This window comes from Erythranthe guttata, chromosome 14 (assembly GCF_056151865.1).
Source record: "Erythranthe guttata isolate IM_541 chromosome 14, IM_541, whole genome shotgun sequence".
NCBI classification, from domain to species: Eukaryota; Viridiplantae; Streptophyta; class Magnoliopsida; order Lamiales; family Phrymaceae; genus Erythranthe; species Erythranthe guttata.
Window position 1 is genome coordinate 446,737 of NC_142546.1, and position 20,586 is coordinate 467,322.

The window sequence follows — 20,586 nt, forward strand, 5'->3', positions numbered from 1 at the left end:
GTAATTCTTTGTTGAGCAATGCCTTCATCTAGAAACAAAAGACAATTTGAAACAAATTTTTTTATTTTCTCATAGATTTTAGTAAATTTCAGAGGTATGGTTAAATTGTAAAAAAAAAAAACTTTTTGTATGGGTAATTACAGTTAGCTTTCAACTATAAATGTTCTTATACGTTCACCCTTGTGGTTTCAAAATTAGCGGAATCTTTGAGATTATATGGAATATTATCACTTTTGTACCTGTTTATCCCATTCTAACTCCACATTTAGCTCATTCCACGAAATCTAAATGATATGTTGATTTTGACACCATAAGAGTGGGGTGTAAGAATAAATCATAATTAATAGATATATGTAATTATCCAAACAAGATGTGATTTTTTAGCAAACTGACCATACCTCACTAGATTTTATCATAAATGTAATATCGTAATTATTTTGAGCATTATCAAATTAATAATTCAACAATAACATACTTGTTCGACAATTCGTAAGATTGTAACATGCAAATAGTAGTACTCATACATTATTAACTATTCATCAACATACAAATTCAGATAGCGCGTGTATTTAAATATTGATTAAGCGTTCAAAATTAAATTAAGCACTTAATTTATACATTTATTTGAATGGGTAAATTAAATAGGTATGGTCAAATTACGAAAAACCCTTCTTGGTTCAAGGGTGGTTGTAATTACCCAAACAAAAGGAAGTTTTTTATAATTTAATCATACCTCAGGATGTGTTGTAATTTACCTTATTTGAATTTTTTAACAAACTAATAATAACTCTATTATATAGCAAATTCTTATATATATATATATATTTATTTAACAAGGAAAGAGTCGTGTGCAAGTCAATTTGGGTGTAGGATATTGTGTTGGTTTAGGACTATAACTTTAAAGTTTGAAATAATTTCTATTTAACACGTCGGATGTTCTATTTTCTCAGCCTATAAATACCAACCAAACTTCTTTGGAGGGAAAACCATTCTACTAGTTTTCTCCCCAGACTTTGGCGCTACCAAAACTCTCTCTCTTTCTCTCTCATCTACGATCTTCAGGTGCTTTCTCTCACTAAAAGTATACACACATCGTATACACGTCTGCTATATCGTTCGTATATTTACTTTTTTTTTTCTTTCTGAAATCGTATTGAATTTGTTGGAATTTACTTAGTTTCGTATCCCAATGTGCAGACATTCGTAGATATTTCAGTTGAATTTCGAGGATATTGATGATTGTTAATGTTAGGGTTTCGTTCGCTAAAAAAAAATTATAATTGGTTGCTGATTTTGTGTGTGTGTTTGTGTTATTTGGTGAGATTTGTTTCCTTTTTTCTGTACTCTTGGTTCTGTGAATAAATTCTGGCCTATGTTGAATTTTTTTTTCTCGAATTGTTAATTGAAATATTCGAGCTATAGCGATGCCACCGTATTAGGGTTTACGTTATTGAAGTTTCTCATCGAATCATGATCTGAATTTTTATTCGATTTGCTGTTCTTTGTTTGTTTAGTTTCAATGAGTTCGGTTTACTAATTGTGTGGCAGTTGCAGGTTTTGGACTCGAATCGAGTCGGTGACTTTTACTGAGAAGATGAATAACCCTAGAAATACCATTCAATTCGACGAAGGATGGAACTTTGTGCAAAAAGCGATTACGAAACTAACAAATATTCTCGAAGGACTGCCTGAGCCACAATTCACCACACAGGAAAACATGATGATCTACGAGTACGTAATCTTTTTTGTATTTTCGATGCAATAATTATGTGATTTTGTAGGCCATCAGAAACTTATCAAAAAAAATTTCCCCTTTCTAATTCTCTTTTGCAGGACAATATATAACATGTGTACACAAAAGCCCCCTTACGACCATACTGCTCGATTGTACGACAAGTACCAAGAATCTTATGTAGAGTATATTCTTACAACGGTAAGAATGTTGTGGCTTTATTGTAGGAATCCGAATTTTGAATCTTAGGAATAATTATCTTTATTATTCAATAGTTTATTAGACTTTTCTCTGTTCCTGTATTACAGGTGCTGCCTTCTTTGAACGAGAAAAATGGTGAATTAATGTTGAGCGAGCTCGTGATAAGGTGGTCGAATCATAAAATCATGGTGGATTGCCTTTCGAAATTCTTTCACTATCTTGATCGTTATTACGTAGTCAGGCTGTATCTTATTCCGTGTAAAGAAGTTGGTCTCCTAACCTTTCGAGACCTGGTAATTTTCGCTTATATTCCATCTTTTCCCTTTTTTTTTGTTCTTTCTCTTTTGTGATTTTGAGTATTTTTAATCCCGGATTCCGATTTCAGGTGTACGATAAGATAAAGGGAAAAGTGAGGGATGCTGTTATATGTCTGGTATGTTGTCTCTTTTGTACTGTATTTTCTTCTTTGCCTAACTTTCTTCGAGGTTTGTAATTATTATGATTATTAATTTCTTCTGTTTTTTTTTTCTGACCAGATTAATCGAGAGAGGGAAGGAGAACAAATAGATCGAGTCTTACTAAAGAACGTGTTGGATATTTTTGTTGAAATTGGAATGGGGAATATGGATTATTACGAGAAGGACTTCGAAGAAGCAATGATCAATGATGCAGCTGCTTACTATTCACGAAACGCTTCTATTTGGGTACTAGATTCTTCGTGTTACGATTATATGCTCAAAGTGAGTCCTCTCTCTCACATATATATACTTGTTAATGTATCTATAGTTTAAATGGGTTTTTTTCTTTTCTTTTCGATATTGTTTATAACAATCTTTCATGAATACAGGCTCACGAGTGCTTCAGGCAAGAAAAGGACAGGGCGTCTTGTTATCTCCATCCAAGTACCGAAAAAAAGTTGCTCGAGGTACGTTTAAAACGGTTGCTGGTTTGGTTCAATTTTATGCAAAATTTTCTGATTTTCTTGTTTTAGCGTATTAAATTTTATTTTTTTGTTTTCTATAGAAAGTAAAGCAGGAGTTTTCGTCGGTGGTCTCTGGGCATTCGGCGCAACTGCTTGAGAAGATGCACTTAGAAGATTCATGCGACGACATGGTATCTTAAATATTTATTCTACAAAGGCTTTGCTTAAATATTTGGAAGTAATCTTTTGACACTAATACTCGTCGTTCGTGCTTTTTAGGTTGATGATTTCGTGGTTATATAAAGCTTTAGTCGAACAAGCAGAAAATGGTGATTATGCTGGATCACTGGAAGAGTTGCCATTTTTTTTAAATTATTACTTAGGAAGGTTAATAATTAGAGTTAGGTTATTAATTAGATTTTTTTGCTATTTTACAAGCAATTAATTAGTACATGAACTATATCAAGTTCAATTCAAAGGTGACATTTTTTATTTATTTTTATTTTTGATTGAGTATTTCTTATGTGGCTAAAACTTAATTCTGCTCAGCCACTTGAATTTTCCATTCATGGTGAAGTTGCTAGCCACTTCTTGAATCTGGCACGTGAGTCACCACACGTATTTGCAAATAAATGTAAGGTCACCGACACTCAAATCAGCCAGAGTTTAATACCCAAAAATATTATTAAATTATTAGTTCGATAATTTAATATTTCGTCGAGTGCGATATTAATTTATAGATGTTTAACTGTATTTTTGACTAGTATCATATGGGTTGGACTTGAACTTGTGGATCTGGGCCTTTGCTGTTTTTAATTGGGCTATGTAGTCCATATTTTAGCTTGCAAAATTAAAAATTGGAATTTCATAATTTAAAATGAAATAAAATTGTTTAGAATATATAATAAAATTGAAATTGTAATATAATTCGTTTAGGGAAAAATAAAAAAAAGGAAAAATCTAATTTCGAAATAGGAAATTTCTAATTTCAATAGACGAAAATCGAAATTCCTGGTTTATATTTGTACACTTGAAAATATATTTAGAGGGTCGAAAACAATTTATAGAAACTAGAGTGGGGGATTTGTAAATACAAGAAGTACCTTAGAACGAAGAAGAAAAATAGCGTAGGAGGAGCAAAGAAAATAAAGACGAGAGAGATTTCACATCTCACCCATTTCTCTCTCCTCTTCAGGTATTTTTTCTCTCTCTCTAAAAGATACGTACATCGTTTATATGTCGGCTTTCTTTCATGTTGGTGAATTATATTTTCATGCGATGCCGATGATTTTTTATTTTTCTTCTGCGATCGAATTTGATTTATCGCAATTTATTTAGTGTTAGGGATCCCAATATACAGATAATGTTAGATATTTCAGCTAAATAGAAGAAATTGAATTTAAGGATATTGGTTTAGGTTTTGGCCTGTTTGGCTGAGATTCTAGTGATGATTAGGGTTCCTCTGTTCAGAATTTAATTATTTCCTGCTGGTTTTTATGTGGGATTTATTTAATTTTTTTGTGGGTATTTACTGAAATCCTGCAGTTTACTCTAGGGTTGGTGTTGAAGTTTTAGTTTTTCGGATGATTAATTGAAATGCTTGAGCTGTAAGTAAATATTTTCTTTATCATGTATTGTTTTTCGCCGTAATTGGTTACTTTGAGAGTTGACAAAATCAGTGGCTACTACTGTATGTGGTATATGTGTTTTCGAGTGTCGAAGCTCTTGCTGAATCAGTACTTTATATTTGAACTTGAATTTATTAGCACAATTAATTACCATGATCGAATTATTAGTTGATTCGCCATTGGTTCTTTGTTTACTGCGTCGTCTAATAGCTTTTCACTTCTTTATTCCTTTAGTAGTGAATTTTATGATCTTTAGATTGTACTCTTACTATCAATTGAATCTATTATTTGTGTGCTAGGGGGGGCAGATTCTGAATTGTGATTTAAGTCGCTGGTCTGGTTCGATTTTGGATTGGTATTAAAGATGACGATGAATCAGCGGAACACCATTGATTTAGAACAAGGATGGGACTTCATGCAGAAAGGGATTTTGAAACTGAAAAATATTCTAGAAGGACTACCTGAGCCACAATTCAGTTCAGAGGACTACATGATGCTCTATACGTAATTTTCTAGTACTTTGTATCATTACTATGTGATTTTGTAAGCTTTTCAAAACTTATAAATTGGTTACGAGTTATTTTGATTTTCTCTTGCAGGACAATATATAACATGTGTACCCAAAAGCCCCCTCACGATTATTCTCAGCAATTATATGATAAGTACCGAGAATCTTTCGAAGAGTACATTACATCAACGGTAAGAATGATTCCAAGTGTTCTGTTTACTAGCATGGCATTTTAAACTATGTATTATCTCCACGCACCTATTATATTATTACTTGTTCATTGCTTACTTTCTAAAAAATGATTTGTATTCTTGTTCTTGCAATTTATTAGATTTTCCTTTTTTCATAGGTACTGCCTTCTTTGAGGGAAAAGCATGACGAGTTCATGTTGAGGGAGCTCGTGAAAAGGTGGCAGAATCATAAAATCATGGTTCGATGGCTTTCAAGATTCTTTCATTATCTTGATCGGTACTTCATAGCTAGAAGGTCACTTCCACCACTCAAAGAAGTTGGTCTGACATGCTTCCGAGACCTGGTAAATTTGGTTATGTTCCACATTGAACCTGTTGAATTTCCTTTACTTGTTGAAGTTATTTTACTTGCTTGAATAGCCCGAAACTCATTGTTTGTGAGATTAACACCAAATTGAGCGAACTTTTTGAGCTCAATTTTGTCTGTTCTTTTTTCATTGTTGTTGTGCCTTTGCACATTTTGAAATTTGGACTTTGATTTCAGGTGTACCAAGAGATAAATGGGAAAGTAAGGGATGCTGTTATATCTCTGGTATGTCTTGTTACTGTTCCTCTTTAGACCTTAATGTTTCCTTTTCCTCCCGTGTTGAGGTTTGTAATTTGTTTTTTTTATAACCAGATTGATCAAGAGCGAGAAGGAGAGCAAATAGATCGAGCTTTATTAAAGAACGTATTGGATATTTTTGTTGAAATTGGAATGGGACAGATGGATTATTATGAGAATGACTTTGAGGAAGCTATGTTGAAGGATACAGCTGCTTACTATTCACGGAAGGCTTCTATTTGGATATTAGACGATTCATGTCCGGACTATATGCTGAAAGTAAGTTTTGTCTCACTCTCATGCAGTAGTTGAAGTATCCCTGATCAAACTGTTTTTCAACATATGTTTTATAACAATCTTTGGAATTAAGGCTGAGGAGTGCTTGAAACGAGAAAAGGACAGAGTTTCTAATTATCTTCATTCAAGTAGTGAGGCAAAGTTACTTGAGGTATGCTCTTCCTCTTGGATAACGAGTTCTAATAGTGAAATGGGCTGATTGTTCGATTCAGTACAATTTTCTGACTTTATTGTATTAATCTCTTATTTAGTTACTTCATTGCTTTTTTTTTTTTTTTTTTTTTTGTTATTCTGTTAGAAAGTACAACATGAGTTGTTGTCTGTGTATGCCACCCAACTTCTCGAGAAGGAGCACTCAGGTTGTCATGCATTACTTAGAGATGACAAGGTACTTATACTAAAGGCTTATGCATTTGAATGTTTTGATCGATAGTGACCCTTCGATGCTAACCTCTTCTTTTGTGCATTAGGTAGAGGATTTGTCAAGGATGTATAGACTCTTCTCGAAAATACCTCGAGGTCTGGAACCTGTGGCTAATATATTTAAGCAGGTTTGTGATTGTTTGGTTTTGCTTTGTAGAACCCAAGTACTGAATTGAAGTTATGCTGCTCATGTTTAGCAAGTTTTCATATGTGTACTTATTTGTAACGGTTTTCCAACCACAGCATGTTACCGCTGAAGGGACGGCTTTGGTCAAACAAGCAGAAGACGCTGCAAGCAACAAGAAGGTTAATTGCCTTTTTCTTTTTATTTATCGTGAATGATGGAATCATTACACATAGTATGCCCCGAACCATCAGCGTATTTTTTTGTTTTACGCCCCGTAACTCTTCTTCACTAGGCTAGGGTAGAATAGGCGAGCAAGTACAAGTATTATTAGCATAACAAATATGTTTTTATATGGGTTATTTATATTCTGGAAGTTGTATTTGGTAAGTATTGTTATGAAGCTTAATACTCTCCACTAGTTTTAGAATATCATGTGGTGGTAATGGCGACTAGGTTATTCAGAAATTCAATGCAGATTTACATATTTATTGTTGGATGTTGCGGTTCAGTAATTAATCCATGTATTGTATACAGTGAAAAGGTGAACCTGCCATGATTAAGTTGCTTTTCCATGAAACCTTTTTTCTCATACATGTCACAAGTGAGATCACATGCATATTTTATTAGATATTTCTGTACACAAATTTCCTTTTCCCACATGAATTTTATAAATGTCTTACCAACATTCTTATTTGTTCATTAAGAGGGAACCATATATGAAGAGAAGTCAGTGTCTATCCTTATATGAATGACTAAATAACTAATAGAAATGGTCTCTGGGAAGATGTAATATTGCTTAGGACATGGTACAACTTTTAAGACCTGCTTGAATTAACATTATTTCTGCTAAGGTTGTGTAGGTTAAAACAGGATTGTATCATATATGTTTCCGTAAAACGCTTATTCTTCAGAAGAATAGTGGCAAGGAAAAATGTTTTGGAGTTGCTCATCGAAATAAAGAACATCTCTTCTGGAAAAAATTAGAAAAAAAAAAATGGTTTCTGAGTTTCCTGTCCTAATAACATGCTAGTAAGTTGTGTGTGTCTTCATTTGGCAACTGCAACATCATTTAGGAGTACAATCTGCTACATTTTGATGTGGAATGTAATAGTGATTATATATGTTCTGTATGTAGTTATTTTTTTTTTTTTAATTTCTAAGCTATGTGTCTTTTACAGGCTGATAAGAAAGATGTTATTGGGTTACAGGAACAGGTAACTTTCTGTAGTTTCTTGACCATAAAACTATTTTCGCATGTTGAAATTAATATTTTTTCGAATTCCAGGTGTTTGTCAGAAAAGTAATCGAGCTCCATGACAAATTCATGGCGTATGTAAACGAATGCTTTTTAAATCACACGCTTTTCCACAAGGTTAGGCGGTTCTTCGTGTTTATTTTACCTTGCACTCCACTCCAACATTTGTATGACTTCCCGTTATCTGTTTGCCCAATTTATAGGCTCTTAAAGAAGCTTTCGAGATTTTCTGCAACAAGGGTGTCGCTGGAAGTTCTAGTGCAGAACTTCTTGCCACCTTTTGTGATAATATTCTCAAAAAAGGTGGTAGCGAAAAGTTGAGTGATGAAGCTATTGAGGAAACATTGGAGAAGGTGTGACTTGATGATAATATTTACATTTGGCTTTAAACTTATTTTGACACTGTTTTGAAAGCTGATCGATTCTCTAAATATCCTATAGGTTGTAAAACTGCTTGCTTATATCAGCGACAAGGATTTATTTGCTGAGTTCTATAGGTGAGTTTCCCGAATTGTAGGTGGTGGTCGTGTTTTCCTGGTTACTTAATACTTATTCTTGTTACTGCTATTTTTATGACAGGAAAAAGCTTGCTCGACGCTTATTATTTGATAAAAGTGCTAATGATGAGCATGAAAGAAGTATTCTGACAAAGTTGAAGCAGCAATGTGGTGGACAATTTACATCGAAAATGGAGGGGATGGTAATCTCTCATATTACTATGTGTTCTGAAACAGCAATAATCTATATTAATTACTATGTGATTTTTGTTTATTTTTTTCTTTTATTTTTACCCTTTTCAACTATTTCAGGTCACGGATTTGACACTAGCCAGGGAAAATCAAACCAGCTTTGAGGAATATCTTGGCAATAATCCGAATGCAAATCCAGGGATTGACTTGACAGTTACTGTGCTTACCACTGGTTTTTGGCCAAGTTACAAGTCTTTCGATCTAAACCTCCCAGCCGAGATGGTAATATTCACATATATCGAATTTTATTTAATGTCGAAACCTTATATGTCATTAACTTGTTTTTCGTTTTTTTATTTATTTTAAATCCTTTCTAGGTGAAGTGCGTTGAAGTATTTAGAGAATTCTACCAAACAAAAACAAAGCACAGGAAACTTACATGGATATATTCGTTGGGAACTTGTAACATCAACGGGAAATTTGAAGCAAAGACAATAGAGCTTATTGTAACAACATATCAGGTTAAGCAGGACAAGATAATAACTAATTTTGTGTCTGATTCGTATGATTGATATTCGATAATAACTTTTAAAATCCCTTATTTTCTTTAGGCTGCTGCTCTGCTGCTGTTTAATTCTTCGGATAGGTTGAGCTATCAGGAAATAATGACTCAATTGAACCTATCTGATGACGATGTTGTGAGGCTGCTTCATTCCCTTTCGTGTGCCAAATATAAAATTTTGAATAAGGAGCCAAGCACCAAAACAATTTCTCCAACTGACGTTTTCGAATTTAATGCAAAGTTCACCGACAAGATGAGAAGGATCAAGGTACCAATTTCCCACTTATAAATTCCTCGGTGTTTTTGTGTGTGCGTGCGCGTGAGAGAGAGAGAGAATGAAGTAACGACTTATATATCGCCAATTGTTTTTTTTTTTTTTTGCATGGGAGTAAAGATACCTCTACCTCCTGTGGATGAAAAGAAAAAGGTAATTGAGGATGTCGATAAGGACAGGCGATATGCAATCGATGCTTCGATTGTGCGTATTATGAAGAGTAGAAAAGTCTTGGGCTATCAGCAGTTGGTCATGGAGTGCGTTGAGCAATTGGGCCGAATGTTCAAGGTAATTAATAAATAACCCCTTCGGGATAATATATTTCAATATGTTATATTATATATATGGATATGAATTTAAACGCTAGAATTCAACAATGCAATACATTATTATTCGCAGCCCGATGTGAAAGCAATCAAGAAGAGGATTGAAGATCTGATCACTCGAGATTATCTGGAAAGAGACAAGGACAACCCGAATTTGTTCAAGTATTTGGCGTGAGAGGTTTATTCGACTTGTGTGGTAATCCTATTTTTAGCAGATGCACTAGCCTGTGAATTCTTGTATATTTTGCCCTGAAATCAGTCTAGTCAAAGCAGCTCTGTGCAGTGTGGCAAAATCCAGGCTCCTTGCATTTTATATATTTTATTTATTTGGTGTTTTATTTATTTTGAATCTTGCCCTTTATTTATAGATTGCCTTTTTTTTTTCTTTTTTTTTTTTAATTATTATAATTATTTTTAATGTAAAAATCTAGTAGAAATTGTCTCCGGTTTGCTGTTAACTTCCTTTTCTTTCCTTTTGATGATGTGTTATAATATTATATGTCAGCTTTTTGCAAATGCTTTTCTTTTCAGCTTGTAGTGAAGCTGAGTTTATTCATAAATGATAAATTTTTATTCGGTTCAAAAATTAGTGAAATAAATTTTTGGTGAATTATTTTTTAATTATTTATTGATAAACATCTTTTATATTATATTTTGGCTGTTAAAAAATACGAATTTATCTTTTGAATACTTATAACGATTTTTAGCAAAAAACGTGTGCCATATAGTATATTTTTTTTATGATTTTGCTGGACTATTAAAAAATTAGTGTAACATTATTTAGGTGAACCATTTATTGATTACTTATGGTTAAAAATCTTATATATGCTATATATAATTATATTTGAATGTTAACGATTTTTAGCAAAAAGTGTGTGCTGTAATATATTTTTTGGTTTTTGCATAACCATTAAAAAATTATAAATTATTAGTAAAATAATTTTTAGATGAAATTTTTTTTGACTACTTATTAATAATATATTATATATTTAAATGTTAAAATATAAATATAAATTAAAAAATTGGACATTCAAGCGATTTTAGCATGTAAAAGGTGTGTAGTAATTATTTTATTAATTAGAAAAGTGGGAAGAAAATAGCAAGTCAAGAGGATGCTGACCTGGCAACTGAATGGGGAATCTCACATGCGGGACCCACTTTAACAATTTCTTTCCTCTAATAAAATAGGGATTATTAGGGAAAACACCCTCATATGCATTGTCTCATTAAACTAGATCCTTTTTTTTTCTTCCTTTTTGAGATAAATCCAATTGCATTTTATTTAATAGATTATATTATTAATAACCTATTTTACCCTTTTTCTATTTTTTTTACCTAATTAAATCCTCCTTAACCCGTCTCTTCATTTTCTTCTATTTCCCTCTTTTCTCCACAACCCACTCACACATCCACACCCACAAACTCGCAGCCCCACGGGGCGACCACACCCAATAAAAATCTGCAAACAAACCCTTAATTTTTTCACGTGCAATTTGCAAATGTCAAAAGAAGAATCCTAGAATGGTTGTAATGCCCAGCTATCAATTCCACCCACAAACCACTTACTTGATGGATTCATTACAGAACTCAGTCTCCAAATCCCACATAAGAGATTCATCAATCATTCGCCGAACACGAATTGCATGAATAGCAGAGCGATTTCATCTCGTAGTTCTTGGTTGGATAATTGGAATGCAACCCTAATTTCAGATAAACCCACAAAGCCATAACCAGTGATGAATTACCGCAACAGAGGATATGTTTCGAGTTCCGATTCCGAAGAGGGCACGAGTACGAGCACCGGCGGCACGCTGATGGAAAGAATCGTCGAAAAATTGAAGAAATTCGGCTATAAAGACGATATCGATGACGAGAGTGAGGGTACAAAGGGAGTGATCGAAAAGGGGTCCAAAATGGGCCGATTGAGGAACGAATATTCCCGAATACACGAGGCGGGTTTTCGGAGAAATCCCCGTTCGGAGACGAGAATGTGAACTTCCCATGGGAGAAGAAAAGAGCAGCCAAATGTAGTGTGGACAGTCGAAAGAGCCGTAGTTTGGCTGAGTTGACTCTTAACCCGTAGCGTCTCTTTCTTTTCTCCTTTCTCTCCCTCTTTTCTTCACAACCCACTCCCACATCCACACTCACACCCTCGCAGCCCCACCGGACGACCACATCCACACCCTCGCGGATTTTTATAATGGTTTTCTATTTTTACATAAACCACTATAAAAATATGTATAAATATTTATAGTGGTTTTATAGCTTCTTTTTCGTAGATTTTTTGATGTTTTCTTGTTAAAATTCATAGTGATTTTGGATGTTTATATAGTTGTGTATATAAAGTGGTTTTCATGTTTATATAGTTGTTTTATACATAGTGGTTTTCATGTTTATATAGTTGTTTATACGGAGTGGTTTTCAATAATTTTATAGTGGTTTTTTACATGTTTTTATATAACTGTATATACAAAGTGGTTTTTATGTTTATATAGATAGTGGTTTTCGTGTTTATATAACTGTTTGTACAAAGTGGTTTTCATATTTATATAGATGTATATACAAAGTGGTTTTCATATTTATACAGAGCGGTTTCATGTGTCTTCGATTTTTTCCTTCATGAAATAATGCAGAATAAATCACTTCCCAAATATAATAAATCATGTAAATTACTTACAATTATAATAATAATAATAATAAAAAAAAAAAGCTAGTTTGATGGGAACATTAGTTCCCAAATATTACGAGAATTACTCCCCATATCTGGAGTAATTAATTAGGGAATTTGGAGCCTGATTTGGTGCTATTAATTAGAGGATTTGTATTTATTAATTTATTGGAATAATTAGTTGGGGTATATAAGGTATTTTATATTGATTGGATTTATGGCTAATATCAATATAAAAATTGGATTTATTAAGAAGTCAAAATCCAATAAGGGGGTTTTATCAAATAGCCCCAATAAAATATTACATATACACGAAACCCTTTCATATTTTTCCCTAATTTTCATTTAAAGTATTCAAACGGGAATATTTAGGGTTAGGGCGTCAATTTTTCTCTCGATTCATCAGAAATTTTTCCATTTGATGCTCTCCGCTTTGCATTTTTCAACCCTGTTTCTTCTTCTTCGTGAGGATTTCGAATTATTCTCTCCGTAGTTTTTGGGTTATTACAAGCAGGGCTTTTGTAGATTCAGCAAGGAGGAGTTGGGTATTTTCGTTAATTATTAAATTGGAAGTAATCGGTGGAATTTCCGTTGAATTTTGAGGTGTACGACTGGATGGATTACTAGGGTTTCGCAATTTCTGCTTTGTTCTGTCGGCGCGGTTGATCTGTAATCGCACAAATGCTAGGATTTTTTCTGGAGAAGTACTTTTTTGGGAGATTTACAATTGTTAAGGAGTACTGAATGTTTCCTCTAGGTATGGATTATTCGCGCGAAAGTGGAATGGTGTTAATTCCCACGAGGTTCGTGTGGCCTTATGGTGGGAGAATTGTGTATATCAGTGGTTCTTTTACGGGGTAAGAGTTAATTACTATTTCAAGCTTATTTATCATCGTTCCTTTCCTTTCATAATTTTTCTTTTTTTTTTTTAGGTTTTTTTATGCTATGCTTAATTGTATTATTGATTGTTATTTTTTGGGAAAAGGTGGACCCAGTGGCCAATGACCCCAGTTGAGGGTTGCCCTACTGTCTTTCAGACAATTTGTAGCCTGCCGCCGGGTTATCACCAGGTTGGTGGTGTTTTTTCTTCAAATCTTCTGTGTTTTCTTAAAAAAGTTGCTTCTGATATGATTTTGTATAGAATTGTAATGGCAATTGATTATCAGATAATTTGGTCTTTGGTAGGGATTCCGTATACGCCAATGTATATGACGTGCGTTTGGTACGTTAGGTAACGTGCGTTAGGTGTATTATGCATTCCGTTTGGTGTGTTCTGCATTTATGAAAAGACGTGATCATGTAGGAACGCACCGATTCTTGGTTAGGATGAGACGTAATTGTAACTCTTTTTTCCGTTTTTCTCGCCTTGTTTTCACTGACTTTATTTCGTTATGTTGCCTATTCATGAATGACCTGGAAAGTTACTAACCTTTAACGTATTCTTCATTTATTAGTATCCGACTTATGGGTATAATTGGAAATAATGATTTCTTTTTGTCCGAGGAATGAGTAAAGCTGTATACATGATATTTAATGCTGATTAACGATCATTATAGAGTGTGAGTTGTGCATGACACTTGTCAGGACATAATCTGCACACGGAATTAAGGCTTCTTAAGTAAATAAAAGTACCAGTGGATTATCAGCTACTGAATAAATGTTTGAAAATCTTAGGTGGTAGAAAGGTAATTAGGTTAAGGAATTAGCGGGGTAAGTAAAATCACACATGCTGGCTTACTCGTCGGCTGAAAAACTAATTAACATATTGTGGTGTTTAATAGATTTGTAAGATCATGTTTTGGTTAAAGGGGGTGCCATTAACTTCAGTTAATATAAAAACTGTCAACCTATATATATCCATATCTGGACCAGTTTTCTTAGGATGAAAATAATCAATCATGCTGGTATTACATAGGGGTGAGTTTTGTACTTCGTTTTCATTGAAACTAAATTTCAGCTTGTCTTTGGTCAGACAACTTAACATAATAATTACTTCTCCAATACAATGTTGTAGTACTATATGACATTCTAACTTAATAAAGTTGTAACTACTATATTATAATATTCCAGATTTCCCCTTGTATCTAATTTATTCTGGTATTTTTCCTTTATAAAGATGATACGTCATGGCTCTACCCATGCATTCTTTCTGATGTCTATTCCTGGATAAGATGATATATAAGTTGTCTGGAAGTGGAGTAATTTTGAAACAGAGTATTTCTGAAGAATTTGAGAAAGTTCCATTATCCTAACTACAAATCTTAGGGGGGAGGGTCATATGTCAGTGTACTTGAAAATGTCTTCCTTTTTTCTTTTACTTCTGAATTTTGATTGAAGATATTTGTTTGTATTTTCATGTAATACTAGCCTGTGGAACTCCGTGTCATTTTTAAATATATCTCCTGTATTTTGCAGTTCAAATTTGTTGTTGATGGTGAATGGAGACATGATGAGCATCAGCCTTTTATCAGTAGCAACATTGGAATAGTCAACACTATCCTCTTAACTAGGGAATCTGATTTCCCTACTCCGATACTAAACCCGCAAATGCTTACCTCTGGTCCTGGTAACATGGATGTTGACAATGAGACCTTTCAACGTGTGGTATGATGTTATTGCACCCATCATTACTCTTTTCATACTGTTTCATATTAATTGAATTTCTCGATCATATTGTTTCTATAACTTTTTGCCAGCCTAAATCCTAGATTATGAGTTTCTTTTTTTTTTTTTTTTATCATTGTTGTTCTCTTAGGGGGGCAGGGATAATTTGCATTGCTTATTTAGCTAATAACACTATTACGGCTTATGAGCAAATGTTTACATTGAACATGAATGTAGAACCATGGCATGTTAAATGAGTACTTCAGAACAGTTCATTTTCCTGTTAAACAGTTGGAACCATAGGTTTAATGTTTAGATGGAAAGAAACTTCTATTTTCTGAATATGCAGGTTTTTATGGTTTAGCATCATATTGATTGTAACCATAGGCATCTCCAAATGTTTACTGCAGTCTGCAGGGTGCTAATATATTCCCATAAATTAGTTTTTGCCTCTACTTTCATGACATTGATTAGTCATCGTAAAATTGTGAATAAATAATATATCTTGGTTGCAGGTTAAACTGTCAGATGGTACATCTCCTCAGCCCTTCCCAACTATATCAGAGGCAGATTTAGAGATTTCACGGCATCGTATAGCTGAGTTCATGATAACACACATGGCTTATGAGTTGCTCCCTGAATCTGGGAAGGTTTGGATGATACTCGTCTGTCGAATTGTTGTTTCTCCCTATTGATATCCTCTCCAATTTCTGTTTGTTGATAGTTTTGTTTGAATATGGCTTGCAGGTTATTGCTTTGGATGTTGAACTGCCTGTAAAGCAAGCATTTCATATTCTACATGAGCAGGTACATATATTAATTATCGAATGTGAAGTCCACTGGTCAATGTTTACTTGTAAGAATGTCAGTTGATAATATTGTTCACTAATGCTATCAACCTTTTAAATTTATTTATTTCTCAATAAGAATCTGATGTGGGCTAGTCTTGGTATATCTTTTACTTAATGTGTATAAGAATTAGGTCACTAACTACCCTATGATAGCTAGACCATGTACTAGATGCATCTGTAGCCTATTCATTCTTGCTTATGCCTTTGTTTGCGCATCTTTTTTGGTAATTTTGCAACGGTTCTGAACCACCAAATTCTTTCAGGGAATTTCGATGGCGCCCTTATGGGACTTCTCGAAGGGGAAATTTGTTGGAGTTCTCAGTGCTATGGATTTTATCTTGATTATGAGAGAGGTAGGTAAAGTGAGCCATCTGTCATTATTTTGAAGTGAATGAAATGTATCCTAACTTAGCTCCATTTTGCCCGCCCTCCCCCCAGCTTTTTTACTTTGTTCTTTTTTGCATTCTTAGATATTTGCCTATTATAAGTTGTTTTGATCTCGATTTTATGTAAAATGATCAACTCCTCATTGATTTGATACTTTGGGACTTTATATATGCCAGCAAATATAGATTTTGGATCTTTTATATTGGACTCTTAGCTGGTCGAGGAGAAAAGGAGAATAGATGTACTGAGTGAAAATTTGTAGTATATGTTATCATGTTATATAGTTACTATAAATCTGAAACTCTTTTTATGGTTGTTGCCATCCTCTAAATAAATTTCATCTCATTTCAATTTGTCAACTTTTTTAGTATAGTTGGAAAGGAACTAGGAACTTTTCATTCGAACAACATTGGGTATTTAAATAATTGATCTTTTTTTGCTATTGACTATATTCATGCATATGATGAATAAAGAGGTTATCTTATCTTATGCGATCTGACCTATGTGATGCAGTTTAATCTGGGTTGATTTTCTGTTAGTTACACGCAATAAAAAAAGTGCTTTGCAAGTTGTTGCATTTGATTACAAATGTACTGAAATTTGATTACGAGAAGTTAAGACCTTGAGCACTACTTTCTTGGATAAATATAGCACACGATTAACCCATTTTTGAGACATGAATTCTAATTCGATGTGGAACTTACAAAATCGAATCAATTATTTTATCATTAGGCTTGGAACTGGAATAAGTGGACTCTTGAAGTCATTAGCACAATTTGTTTTAGAAACATGCAATGACATGCTGTCTTTCCATTGATTTGTGTCTTTTCATTTTGTTGTATGTTTAATTCATTGTGGGATTTAGTTGGTTATGAAAACGGATGAATAATGCTAAGTCATAGATCTTTTGCTTCTCTTTTCTTGGAGCATGGTTTCTCTCTATGTTTACTGGTATCTGCTCAGCGAAGTCTTATAATGCGTTTCCTTGACTCTCTGAATGTGTGTGGTAGCTTGGCAGTCATGGGTCCAACTTAACCGAGGAAGAGCTAGAGACACATACTATATCTGCTTGGAAAGAAGCCAAGTCATATCTGAATAGTCAAATTAATGGGCAAGGAGGTGCAGTTTCCAGACAGCTTGTACAAGTAAGTCTTTTTACAGTTCTGCTGAATGTCAGCATGTGAAGTCTGTACTTCGGAGCAGTCATCTAAATATCTGATGGGTATTGCAATGAACAATGAGTATACCAGTATAACATTTCTCTGTCTGATCCTGATGATATCTTTACCATTTTAAGGAGTTGATCACTTTCATGCACTGCCATGATATTTTTGTCATCTTATTGAGTTTTAAACACATTTCTGCCGTGTTTCAAGTATCTATTTGATTTTTTTATACTTGCTCTTGTGAAAGTATTTGTGTTACCTGAATCCCTTTGTTTTACCAAAATATGCTCAGATAGTTTTGCAAAAGTTTTATGTGGACAAGTTACAAGCAGTATTCTTCTATTTTAACTGCACTAAGCACGTGGGATACTCTTTTATGTTAACCTGGTGATTTTTTTCAGGCTGGGCCAGATGATAGCTTGAAGGATGTTGCTTTGAAGATTTTGCAAAATGGTGTGGCCACAGTTCCGATTATTCATTCTCATTCAGCAGATGCCTCAAACCCACATTTGTTACATCTTGCTTCACTCTCTGGAATTCTAAAATGTGAGTAAAATGAATAGGCATCTTAGGACTTTGAGTATGTATGAAATTAATTCCCAATAATAATGCATCTCTTTCTGGATACAAACTGCGAACAATAGAAATAGATGCTGGTAGTAGGTTCCATTGGTCATGGTTAACATATTTTATTTGATTTACAGGTATTTGCCGTTTTTTCAAGCATTCACCAAGCTCATTACCCGTGCTTCAGTTCCCAATCTGTGCAATCCCTTTGGGCACTTGGGTTCCAAAAATTGGAGAGCCAAATCGGCGGACATTGGCAATGTTGAGACCCAGTGCTTCACTTAGTGCGGCATTAAGTTTATTAATTCAAGGTATCCAGCTACACTAAAAAACTTAACTACAGGCTCAGAGCGTTGTCATCTCTTTTGCTCTTCCAACCCTATAGCACACTACTAAATCTTTCTATACCCACTCACAATTCCAATGTTTGTGAATTTGTTTAACCTTATATGCTTAAATACTTTAAATATAAAGAAAATTTAGAATCAAACTTATTCCTTTTTATCCTTGTTCGACAGGTTTTCAATTGTAGTATGCGAGGAAATTCTCTCTTTTTTAGTATGTTAGTCTTGTAAATTGATTTTCCTTGCAAAGATTTTTTTAAAATTGTCTGCTTCCAAGGATTAACATAGTCTACTTCATTACTCTGTATGTTTTATATTTCTTATTCCATTATTTTGATGCCCCTGAACATGATGATACCTTAATTCCGGCACTTTCTGCTATTGAATGTTTAGATTCTATACAAGAGTAATTTCATGAAACAGGACGACTAATTCCAAAGTCCTCTATATATATGCATAACTATTCCGTTGTCATATTAAATTACATAATGCAGATGTACACAATTTATCTTAGATGCTACATTACTCCTTGTGTGACGTCTCAAACTGTTTTGCAGCACAAGTTAGTTCGATTCCAATTGTAGATGATAATGACTCTCTATTGGATGTATATTCTCGAAGGTTAGTGACAAGTACATTACTTATGCTTTTGGTGTGTACATCATATCGTCCGGCATTTGGACTAATATCTCTAGGTTGTCATTTTTTTTGCCAGTGACATAACTACTTTGGCAAAAGACAAACTGTATACTCATATTAATCTCGAAGAAACAACTATTCATCAGGTGAGCACATTTTTCTCTAATTAAAATACCAATTATTATCTTGTTATATCATTATTTCATATTTGCTTTGGTTCATTTTTTTATACTGCAGGCATTACAGTACAGAGATGACCCCTTTTCAGCACTTGGATCCAACAACCAGAGATGCTTCATGTGCTTGCGTTCTGATCCACTCCATAAAGTCTTGGAGAGATTATCCCAACCAGGTTTACTTTCTCTTCATTTTTTGTTTTCTTTTTTGAAAAAACGTGTTCATCATACTTAAGCATAAAATATATTTCCTCGAATTTTCCTACATGGCTCGTTTATTCAGGGGTGAGGCGGCTTATTGTGGTTGAAGCTGGAAGCAAACACGTAGAAGGTATAATTTCATTGGGTGATGTTTTTCGGTTTATAATGGGTAATTAAAATAAAATGGCATCTCTGAATGTGGTTTGTGGTGTATTTAATGTCTCTTGTTTGTGGGCCTCCTGGTTTTATTTAATGTCTGATAGCAATTATTAAAAGGTGAGGGAATGAATGTAAGTGGAGATGGCTAGGGGTTTTTACCTGAACATGTTTGGTAAAATCCCTTTAATTATTTCTCATTGCTTTGTGCTTATTTTCTCTGGTAGTTTAAACTTTTTTTTCCTTTGTGCTTATTGTTATGGAAGTGGGATGGAAAAAAAAAAAAAGTAAATTGGGAATTGTTGTTGAATGGTTCTATTTTTTTTTAATTATTTATAATTCTTGGTATATTGTAAGGGAATATTGGAAAGTGGGAGAAAGTAGAATAGGGTGTTTGGTATTTTTACACGTATATATGTAGTGTGTGCTTTATTTTTTTGTCCATGTATGTTGGAATTTAGGCCCAAACTGTGTTTGCCTTTTGAGTTTTTAATAAAAGTCTCCGTCCACAAACTTCTACGACAAAAAAACACACTACACCGAAAAACGTACACTGTAAAACACACTGCACGAAAAAAATGCATTGAAATCATAGGCAACACCGACAAAAAATGCTCTGAAACATACAGTAAACCAAAAACATGAACAGTACACAAAAAATAAGCACTGAAAAAATGTATTTAAATAAAACACAGTACACCAAAAACATACACTAATACACAGTACACCAAAAACACGCACTGAAAAATGCGCTTCAAGAAAAACACAGTACACCGAAAACATGCAGTACACCAAAAACACGCAGTGCATACAGTACACCGAAAACACGCACTACACACAGTACACCAAAAACACGCAGTACACCAAAAACACGCACTAATACGCAGTGCACCTAAAACACGCACTAACACGCAGTGCACCTAAAACACGCACTAAAACGCATGCTTGAATTAAGGAACCAAATTTAGTGTATTTTACATCATTTTTAGCTGTACACAATATGATCTTTTCAAGATAAAAACTTGCACGGCTTGAAAATTTGTTCGACGAACTTTTAGACTGTGATTTTAATTTATTTGAATTTCGAA

At 33.8% G+C, this 20,586-nt stretch overlaps 3 protein-coding genes across 9 annotated transcripts; all 3 read left to right on the forward strand.

The window, feature by feature from the left end:
* Positions 1 to 953: 953 nt before the first annotated feature.
* Positions 954 to 3,439, forward strand: LOC105962442 (cullin-1). 2 transcript variants are annotated; one of them, XM_012986762.2, is made up of 9 exons: positions 954 to 1,062; positions 1,555 to 1,731; positions 1,834 to 1,933; positions 2,041 to 2,226; positions 2,319 to 2,366; positions 2,470 to 2,673; positions 2,781 to 2,858; positions 2,957 to 3,046; positions 3,135 to 3,439. In XM_012986762.2, the coding sequence occupies exons 2-9, from the start codon at positions 1,595 to 1,597 to the stop codon at positions 3,156 to 3,158; spliced, it is 867 nt and encodes a 288-aa protein (XP_012842216.2). In that variant the 5' UTR covers positions 954 to 1,062; positions 1,555 to 1,594; the 3' UTR covers positions 3,159 to 3,439. The 2 variants fall into 2 exon arrangements, with proteins under 2 accessions (XP_012842216.2, XP_088669999.1); XM_088813873.1 differs by having other exon boundaries at positions 1,011 to 1,062; positions 1,549 to 1,731; positions 3,135 to 3,225.
* A 339-nt stretch (positions 3,440 to 3,778) lies between these two features.
* LOC105961253 (cullin-1) lies at positions 3,779 to 10,255 on the forward strand. Of its 6 annotated transcripts, none has more exons than XM_088814243.1 (21): positions 3,908 to 4,050; positions 4,411 to 4,486; positions 4,783 to 4,987; positions 5,083 to 5,182; positions 5,341 to 5,526; positions 5,727 to 5,774; positions 5,862 to 6,065; positions 6,157 to 6,234; positions 6,382 to 6,471; positions 6,554 to 6,634; positions 6,750 to 6,812; positions 7,812 to 7,847; positions 7,919 to 8,005; positions 8,092 to 8,241; positions 8,330 to 8,385; positions 8,468 to 8,588; positions 8,698 to 8,859; positions 8,955 to 9,098; positions 9,189 to 9,407; positions 9,534 to 9,701; positions 9,813 to 10,255. In XM_088814243.1, the coding sequence occupies exons 3-21, from the start codon at positions 4,848 to 4,850 to the stop codon at positions 9,912 to 9,914; spliced, it is 2,235 nt and encodes a 744-aa protein (XP_088670369.1). In that variant the 5' UTR covers positions 3,908 to 4,050; positions 4,411 to 4,486; positions 4,783 to 4,847; the 3' UTR covers positions 9,915 to 10,255. The 6 variants fall into 6 exon arrangements, with proteins under 6 accessions (XP_012840950.2, XP_088670369.1, XP_088670370.1 ...); XM_088814244.1 differs by having other exon boundaries at positions 3,933 to 4,050; positions 4,401 to 4,486; XM_012985501.2 differs by having other exon boundaries at positions 3,933 to 4,050; positions 4,401 to 4,462.
* A 2,444-nt stretch (positions 10,256 to 12,699) lies between these two features.
* Positions 12,700 to 19,712, forward strand: LOC105961268 (sucrose nonfermenting 4-like protein). Its single transcript, XM_012985509.2, has 13 exons — positions 12,700 to 13,264; positions 13,393 to 13,477; positions 14,823 to 15,011; positions 15,527 to 15,661; positions 15,759 to 15,818; positions 16,126 to 16,215; positions 17,260 to 17,394; positions 17,817 to 17,961; positions 18,120 to 18,293; positions 18,884 to 18,947; positions 19,042 to 19,111; positions 19,203 to 19,317; positions 19,425 to 19,712. The coding sequence occupies exons 1-13, from the start codon at positions 13,152 to 13,154 to the stop codon at positions 19,517 to 19,519; spliced, it is 1,470 nt and encodes a 489-aa protein (XP_012840963.1). The 5' UTR covers positions 12,700 to 13,151; the 3' UTR covers positions 19,520 to 19,712.
* The last annotated feature ends 874 nt before the right edge of the window (positions 19,713 to 20,586 follow it).